Source organism: Homalodisca vitripennis, chromosome 2 (genome assembly GCF_021130785.1).
Source record: "Homalodisca vitripennis isolate AUS2020 chromosome 2, UT_GWSS_2.1, whole genome shotgun sequence".
NCBI lineage: Eukaryota > Metazoa > Arthropoda > Insecta > Hemiptera > Cicadellidae > Homalodisca > Homalodisca vitripennis.
In genome coordinates this window covers 128,350,130-128,360,000 of record NC_060208.1, presented here as the reverse complement: position 1 = coordinate 128,360,000, position 9,871 = coordinate 128,350,130, and the positions used below count along the sequence as shown (strand labels likewise).

General features: G+C 37.6%; 1 protein-coding gene across 1 annotated transcript in view; it reads right to left on the bottom strand.

The window, feature by feature from the left end:
• LOC124355804 (ELKS/Rab6-interacting/CAST family member 1-like) overlaps positions 1 to 9,506 on the bottom strand; it is a 151,808-nt gene extending 142,302 nt beyond the window's left edge. Inside the window, exon 1 of the mRNA XM_046806959.1 lies at positions 8,404 to 9,506. Within this exon, the coding sequence (XP_046662915.1) occupies positions 8,404 to 9,177 (774 nt within the window). The 5' untranslated portion in view covers positions 9,178 to 9,506. The remainder of the gene's footprint in view (positions 1 to 8,403) is intronic.
• Positions 9,507 to 9,871: the final 365 nt, after the last annotated feature.

Genomic DNA, 9,871 nt, shown 5'->3' with positions numbered 1-9,871 from the left:
GGGTAAGGTTTCCAGGAGAGCCTAATTTAATTTAACACCGTCCTGATGGTGATGTCACACAGTTGTCGAGGATACCAATGTCGTCCCAATGTTGCCAAGATTCTGGCGATTTTAAGTTTGGAAGTCAAATAAATTCATAGGCAAGTCATTAAATTAACGTTCTGCTTAAAACAGATTCAGGTAATAGCAGATAGTACCTGAAATATGTAATCTCGTATCAGTCAGCTAAACGACGACGGGCATACGATATATTCGATATCTTAACAAAATAGCAAAATAACTTAAATAAACTATTTCTTTACAATGATACCAATCTTTAATAAAACAAATTAGACGTACGCCACACCACGTGTCGAGTAACAGGCTTCACTGACGTTGCATGCAAAATTTCTAATCAATAGCTCATTTAAGTCTAGAGAAGTCCAGCCGACAGATAGACAGACAATAATAAAAAAAGGAGTTCTACAATGATGCATCATAGAAATTATACTTGTAGAAATGAAGTTTAATGCAAAATTTAAAGTCTAAATCTTTCTTGACGTATCTTGCCACATGATACGTACAATAAATTAGGGTGTCATATCAGTGTTTATAATATATGTCTGCACACCAAACGTCACTATAAAATGATATATACGTTGAGATTATTTCTTATTATATAAGTTGTATTTATATGTGTTAATATGCCATATATTAGAAACTCTTATAGGTGTATTGAGATTTTTTACAAATATCTATTTAATCTGCTATTTTCTAGTTGCCATCATAGTTGGTTACCCATAAGACCAATGTAAACATATTCGCTAATGACCAGCCAAATCCCAGGGAGTAAGATGAACCAGTGATAACCCAGCTCGCTAAAGCTCAATCAATAAGTGATATTATAATATTTTATATTTTAAACGCTGTTCATATGGGGGGAAATACGTAAGGTCGTTTCAATAAACAACTCTTAATGTAACTTTAAAATTTACATTAAATACCAGCGTAAATATCATTCTTGTAATCTGAACACTTTTTTAATGCTTCCAATAATTTAAATAAGTTGTCAACACTTTAGGAAACATACCTGTACAGGATAAATGTAAATGTACCCATAAATACACCGCATCAGATGATATATCAATATATATGGTCTATGTATTATGTTGCTTATGTAATTAAAAATATTTCTTACGTGTATTTTATATATTGACCTCGGTATTTTATATAACTTCGTCGGTGATCAATAGGACATGATGACATCACTAAACGTCCTTTTTGCTTTGATCGTTATAACGTACAACGACATTTGACCTCTTGGCTGAATGCCCTAAAGAAGGGTTTATTGCAGTATTGTCTGGCCCCTGTCTAAGGGTGTGTCAGCGGCACGGACATATGGTATTGCAAGGAGACGAAGTGACGTGGGGCGCAGAACGGAAGGGCGACACTGCCAGCTGCCTGCCCGACACAACGTATGGAGGGAGACAGACTCCCGAAGGCTTTATTGAAATGTCTGCGGAATGTGGTCTATTGGAGACCCTTCACTCATGCCATGGTGTCGTTGTGGTTCCATTGGGAGGAGGGAGCTCAAATATATCATCTCAATTCGAGGCCCTCTATTCTCTAGATACAGCCCTGATTCCACTAATTCAGAAAAGGTTCAGACAAAGCGCTCAACTTATGAAACAAAATGTTTCATAAATATGTATTTGTTTTGTATTCCAAAAACAATTCTGTGACAGGGATCTTGAATACTCAGTATTGACATGGCACATAACCTTATATAGAAGATTTTTATTCTTCAATTTCTTTTATTGTATTACGTTTTGTATGTTTCGATATCATAACTAGTATCATAATCATTTACATTATAACTTTTAACTCTCATTAATATTCAAAAACTTGTTATTAGTTCAACATTGCATAGAACACAAAAGGTTTATTCTAAACCTGCTGATTAAATTAGATAATAATCATGTTCCACGTCATCCCGTTTGATAACAAATTAACGGATAAACTCATCGTAATTCTACACTCTCTTAGTAGGTTTAGTATAAATAACTAAACCTACAAGTTAACACTTTTTTCAGTTGTAAATCACCTATAATTATTTATTTGATTTAAAATAACTTAATGATTTCGGCTGAATGTATAATCACTCATAATTCAAATTTTCTTCTCTGTTTATGAAACCGTTTGTATTTGATTAAAATGATTTTAAATGATTTTTTTATAAATTAAAAGATGCTAAATTATTTTTTCAATTGTTTTATGCAGTAACGTTTTGAATGAAACTTCTATTATTCAATCTTACAATAGAAGAAAGAAATTGTAATACCAAGTATTTACCGTTGCACCGTCATGAGTTAAACAAATAGAACCGTATAATATTTCCTAAATCAATGGGTTTTGGCTGTTTCCTAAAGGCAAAATAGTAGCCTAAGTACATACAGGAAAAGGTTAGAGTTGCCCTTTTGATTTATAGAATCAATTTTGTTTGCTGAAGAATGAAGAACTAGTCCCAGCACGTGTGTGACAGCAGGACCTTGTCACTTGACAGTGCGTTACACTTAATCCAACCAACAGCTGATGGCATGCAATGTCTATAAATTTGTCTTAATCTACACCAACTGATACGACAGGATCAATCTTCGCTTGTCTCCTGAAGAATGAAGATCTAGTCCCAGCACGTGTGTGACAGCAGGAACTTGTCACTTGACAGTGCGTCACACTTAATCCAACCAACAGCTGATGGCATGCAATGTCTATAAATTTGTCTTAATCTACACCAACTGATACGACAGGATCAATCTTCGCTTGTCTCCTGAAGAATGAAGATCTAGTCCCAGCACGTGTGTGACAGCAGGAACTTGTCACTTGACAGTGCGTCACACTTAATCCAACCAACAGCTGATGGCATGCAATGTCTATAAATTTGTCTTAATCTACACCAACTGATACGACAGGATCAATCTTCGCTTGTCTCCTGAAGAATGAAGATCTAGTCCCAGCACGTGTGTGACAGCAGGAACTTGTCACTTGACAGTGCGTCACACTTAATCCAACCAACAGCTGATGGCATGCAATGTCTATAAATTTGTCTTAATCTACACCAACTGATACGACAATATCAATCTTCGCTTGTCTCCTGAAGAATGAAGATCTAGTCCCAGCACGTGTGTGACAGCAGGACCTTGTCACTTGACAGTGTGTTACACTTAATCCAACCAACAGCTGATGGCATGCAATGTCTATAAATTTGTCTTAATCTACACCAACTGATACGACAGGATCAATCTTCGCTTGTCTCCTGAAGAATGAAGATCTAGTCCCAGCACGTGTGTGACAGCAGGACCTTGTCACTTGACAGTGTGTTACACTTAATCCAACCAACAGCTGATGGCATGCAATGTCTATAAATTTGTTTTAATCTACACCAACTGATACGACAGGATCAATCTTCGCTTGTCCCTTTTAAGAATGAAGATCTAGCCCCAGCACGTGTCTGACAGCAGGACCTTGTCACTTGACATTGCGTTACACTTAATCCAACCAACAGCTGATGTGCATGCAATGTCGACACACTTGTCTTAATCCACACCAACTGATACGACAAAAGGCTCAATCTTCGCTTGTCCCTTTTAAGAATGAAGATCTAGTCCCAGCACGTGTGTGACAGATGCACCCTGTCACTTGACCGTGCGTCACACTTAATCCAACCAACAGCTGACGGCATGCAATGTCGACACACTTGTCTTAATCCACACCAACTGATACGACAAAATCAATCTTCGCTTGTCCCTTTTAAGAATGAAGATCTAGTCCCAGCACGTGTGTGACAGATGCACCCTGTCACTTGACCGTGCGTCACACTTAATCCAACCAACAGCTGACAGCATGCAATGTCGACACACTTGTTTTAATCTACACCAACTGATACGACAGGCTCAATTTTCGCTTGTTTCATTATTGAATCATTTCAGTCTCGAACAGCAGATGCACATTTCTTTTGCAATAAAAAGCAAATGTAGCTCAACAACAAACGAGCTGCCCAATTTCATTACGAACTGATATAGATTGTTGAAGTAGTTACTTTTATTTCACAAAAATTAGAACGTACAGACACCACGTAGAATGTCATGATTGAAAGAAATATCAAGCCCAAGAAAACAACAGTTAAAAATTCTTTAGACACAAAAGAAGATTACGAATATCAAAAATGTAAGACCCAAAAAAGGCTTTAAAATCCCACGGCCGGAAATAGGGTTTTTGTTGGAAATCTCTTTCCCAAAGTAAAAGGTCAAAATATAGATGCATGTTGAAAACTTCTATTCCAATTATTTACATGTGAAGTACAGGATATAAACTGAATATAAATATAAATTGAATTACATATATGTAGCTTCAAAGAGCATGATCTTCGGCTGCCCTCGTTGCTCAGAAATAGGTCAACCACTAGAAGTCTCCGGCGGGACAAGTCAAGGACCAATCTCTGGTGATCACCATGATAATGAGATATCGTTTGACCTAAATATTCTCCTTGGGGACACAATTTACTAAGCACAGGCAAACTGTTCAAGGGTCATACAGCCATTCAATCCAGAATGCGCGTGTTTTTGTCATTATGTTAAACTATAAATAAATAAAATATAAAGAATATTAGTAGATGTATAGTTTAGTAGAACATATTGAAGGCTTGAAATGGAGCGAAAAGTCGTTATTTTTATGTCAAAATAAAGACAAGAGAGGCCATATTTTCATTATAAGTTTTTCAAAATGGTGGTACTAACATCGTGGAAATACGAAAATTAATTTTCTTGCAAAGGAAAAGAGTCTCAGGATGAAATAATTTTCAAAACCTATTGTATTGACAGCCCTATTACAAACTTATTGATAAAAGTTTACATAGATTCAAATATGTACACAAGGAGCGAAGCCCTAAGATGAAACCTGTGGTCAAGTAGCTGCTCAGCGTCTCTTGTTCTGTTGAAAATTTACCAATAAGCCCACTAGGGTATTTACCTATTAAATTTACCTACAGACCATAAGCCCAAAAGTACCTCAAACTGTATTTTTAAATAGTACATTGTCTTTTGTATTTATTTATATGAGTTTAACCTTTTTGTTGCATTTTGGTTAAATAATTATCACTAGACTCATAAAGAAGCTTTTAGGAGGAGCTTTGTTTCAATTTTTTGCCTAGGCCACAAATGTGAAATTCGCCACTGCACTTATTCTTGGACGAATCATACCCAAATTTTGCATAGATATTCTATGGCTTATCTTTGACACTATGGAGCTTTAGCACTTTGGGTTGAGAAACACAAACGCTAAACAATACTGTTCTTGGGTTTTGTTAGTAAGGGGTCCTGTACAAAACTTGACACCATGGTTTTATGAGTTTATTCCAAGGACAAGAACTGAAACTAATCTAAATAATTGAAGTAGTTGAAAATCTGATTCTAAATATTGAATCACGCTGCTGATGTACATCTCCCATTATAAGTCAGAATTATGCACGCACATTAAGTGGGTTCCTTTATAACCAAGAATTATTAATGAACGTTTTTATTAACGATAGTTTTATCAACCTTAGGATATAAAAGTTGTGTAAGTGTATAGTTAAGCAGTTAGTTTTAGAATAACCCATTTTCGATATTTATATCTTTTTAACAAATTAAACAATGGAAAGTAAAAAAGGCAAAACGTTGTTAAGAATTCCCACCTTCATATCCCAAATCCACCCCGAGAACACCTTCGAGCATACCTCCTGAAGCTACATACCACATATACCACAAGTATTTCTTATGTCAATTAGCGTATTTGGGAGAAAGTCAATAACAAGAGAGGCCTAAATTCAGGTACCAATTTAGTTTTTATGAGACATTTGACCTGAACTGCTTGACGATATACCAATTAAAGCCAGATTGGGAATGTGGTTCCAACATGACGGGGATCTCCTGCCCATTTCGCCGAGATTGTGCGGAATTATTTAAACGACAGGTATGGCTCTCAATGGATTGGACGAGGTCTGGGAAGCTGACCCACACCACGGGACTTTTTCTTTTTGGGTCAAGTGAAAACTCTGGTTTATAATACACCTGCAAATTATGAAATGGATCTGATGGCTAGAATAGAAGTTGTCGGTGCTATAATTCAAGACAGATTCCTAAATGTCAATAGATTAAAAAGATCAATGGTGGAATCGTTTTATCGTGAAGTTTAACCAGAAGTACTTACTATAACTTCTTTTGTTACTTTAAACAAATTTTTATATCATGGACGAGAAGGTTAATAAACAATCTATTACCACTTTTAATGATACTTTACACAATGTACATTTTTTTTCTAAAATAATGTAAAACGATTATATATTGCAATTCTAAATTAAGGCCCATGATTTGTGTTATCCATTTGCTTTTTTATCAAACTGTAAACTGGCGTTACAATTTTTTTAACGGCCGCCATTTTAAAAAGGTGAAACAAACTCAACAAACATTTTTTGGTGAGCAAAACGACCAAAGGGTTTAAAGGTTTGCTTAAATTTAGTGTTATTTAGTTCAGGAGTGTTTTACTAATAATTTTTAAGTAAAAACGACATACAGAGAGATAGACAGTTAGCAAAAAGAGATAAACCATTAGTTTCATTTGATTTTTTGCTTCATTTAACCCAAGGAACAATATCCTAAAGTTTCTGTAATGTCTTTTGTTACACACTGTATATACTAAACATATATTATTGTAAGTTTATACATAATCCTTTACAGTATTCCAATGGAACGACACATATTTTGGATTTAAACTCTTATTTATATATTCAATGTACTACTTTTTTAATGTTTACTACTATTCTTTAAACATTAGGCATGATGAATAATAACTACCAGCATATTTAGTTCACGGTTTGCACGTGACATCTGTAGGATTCATGCTCCTACATTTAATTAACTTTTGTTGAATGTTTCCTTTTATTATATTTATTACAATAATAATTAAACTTACAATACCTGTTAAACTAATATTTTCCTGGATTTATTAATGACAGTGAAATTCACTATGTATTTTTTCAGTTGTTTGTGTTGGTTAAAATTGTATAAATGTAATTATCTTTCCATGTATTCTTAGCCCGACCGAATTAACTTTCCAGCAATATTTTCTTATAGGCGAAATTCGTTTAAAATTTAACTACATTGATGTTTAAAACTATTAAAAGCTAAAAATATAACACTGATTAATTTACTTAACAATGTGTATTTACTTAAAATTTTAAAATGTGTATTTCAATTGATTTCAATCTACGGTATGTCCAATTCTGTAAGGTTTGCCCAATGAACTGTTGGCCAAGCAGTCTTTCAATTTGGTAGTTTCCGTTAAAAATTAATGATAAAAAAGTAACAACGGACATTGTATAGTATAAAATTACACGTTTTATGAACATTTATCATGAAGTGGAAGTCACACATTTCATGTTATTTAATTTGTCGATTCCAACATGCTGATCTTCAATTCAAAATTGTATCATCTAAATTTATAAATGTATTTTGTTAAACTTTTTTCCCGTGCAGCTGGGATGTAGTTGCATTATCTAACATGCAAAAGAAATTCATTTCTAGTCAACCAAAAATGGCCTTTGTAAATTAGACATTAAGAGAAGAGCAGTCTCTAGTATGTTGCGTATTTTTATATATTTCTAAAATGAATTTTTCACATAAATTTTTTGGATATTGTTAGATGTGTTTATATTTGATCACAGAATTCCCGTGCTTTAACTTCTATTAACAAACTAGTTTTATACTCTTAACTGTTCCACTCTATTACAGTGCCTTAAAACAATAAGGTTCCTTAGAGAATAAATCAGCCTACAAGGAAGGCAGAACTGATCGTTTAATTAAAATATTATTAACGTGTTTGTTGAACTGTTGAAAATGAAAAGCTGCCACGGACGGGCTAGGAGGGGGCTGACTCATTGATCTGACGGCGAGATCCTCTATAGTAAGTACCGTAGGGGAGGGTCCGCACAGCCCTAACTAGGTCACCGCTACATTTATTTTAAACCCATAACTTTACAAAACGCCTTTACTATTATCCGTGCAATCCGAACCTTTTAATGACATTTAATTAAGTATGAAAGAGCTATGTAAAAAAACTACTGTTATCCTGTAGATTAGTTGTGAAAAAAGCACTTTATCTTATATGTTCATAAAATATAACTTTATAAGATTATTTAGAAATGTCATGTCATCAATTTGAAAATCATTTAGATTTATACGTGTAAGGATTTATGAAAAATTATATAAAAAAGGCGTAAAAACCGAGAACATTTTAAAACAAAAGAAAAGGCGTAAAACATGAGAAGAATTGCATCTACCACAAACTACCTGCATTATTACTACGATAGGCACATGAACATCGAAAACCTACCTGGTTTTCTGAGTTGAGGAGTTTAAGCTGATCGTTTATGAGACTGTATTTGGCCGACTCTTCCTTTCTCAAGGCCCGTTCCTTCTTAAGTTCTGGACTCCAGAAGGTCTTGATGCTGTGCATGCTGGAACCTAGCTTCTGGTTGGTCAGCTCCAACTCCTTCTTCAGGTTTGCCAGTTCCCGCTGGAGGTCGTTGTTCTGGTGCTGTAGCTCCCCGATGTAGCCGCCCCCGGGGTCTCTGCCCAGGTGGGTATTAGGAGACTGTCTGGCGGACCTGCTGCCGTACAGCTCCTCCTCCAGGTACATTCCGCGGTCCAGCGATCTGTCCCTGCCGGCGGTCCTCTCGAGGGAGCGCTCCCTCGGTTCGCGGATGGGCATGAATTCCCGGTCGTGTACCGAGGGCTCAGCCCCCGCACGGTCCAGCGACTGGTATCGGACCGACATGGGGTTGTTGGGCGGTCGTGTCGCGCTGCGGGATCGGTGGTGACCACCCGCCCTCCCTCGGTCCTCCATCATAGGACTCTGCGGCTCCTCCTCGCGCCCGTAATAGGGGGAACTCATCGACTGGTAGCCCGCATGTTGCTCCGGGGAGGTCGCTCCTGCTCGGCCGCTCTTCCGGCCCACGGGACTCCCTCGGCTGGCGATCGCGGACGGGTAGTTTCTGGACGGCGATCGGTCTACGGTCGGCAGTTCCCCGAGACGGCGTCCACTCCTCGGCGACCGGTTTCCCCCCGCTCCACTCAAAGACGCCCCCCCATAAGGGTCTCTGGACATGGTTGTGGTCGTCCTAGGGTCCCCCCTGTCAGCATGTCTCTCGCTCTCACCCCGCACTCACACTCACCGACTGGGCCTGGCTCGCTCCTCGCACCTGCGTACTGGCCTCTGATCGATGACGCACTCTGCACTTGTCGCGACCGTCAATAACACTGCCCGTTCCACTCTTCAGTACATGCACTATTTCCTCACTATGATCTCTGGGTGGACTTCTCACTCACCGACAGTCGACTCAGCCGTGTCGACCGGGTCCATGGTAGTGTAGTGATGTCAAGAGGCGACTAACCTCAGAACTGCCCTCGCGGTGACGTTGGGACTCCACACGACATCTAGCGGCGTCCGCGCCAACTACACGTTAGTTCTCCATTCAGCCGTTCCGCCGACTATCGCACCACTCTACACTCACACCCCCTCGGAAAAATCTTTAATGTAACCCGTAGCCGTGGCCGCCGAGCCATTCATGTTTCATGGCTGGGCTGAAACGTTACCCTTCAAAGCCCGGAATCTGTTTACTTTGCCCATCAATCTCACCCTGGCAACTGTTGAGCCATTTATATCAACAAAGGGATTCTTTCATATTTCTGTTCTAAAAAAGTGTAATAGGTCCCTCTTCAAATATTGAAACTTACTAAACTGACTTATTATTTTTAAGAAGACTTATTAAGTTTAAAAGAATATCTAATACGCTTTCCTA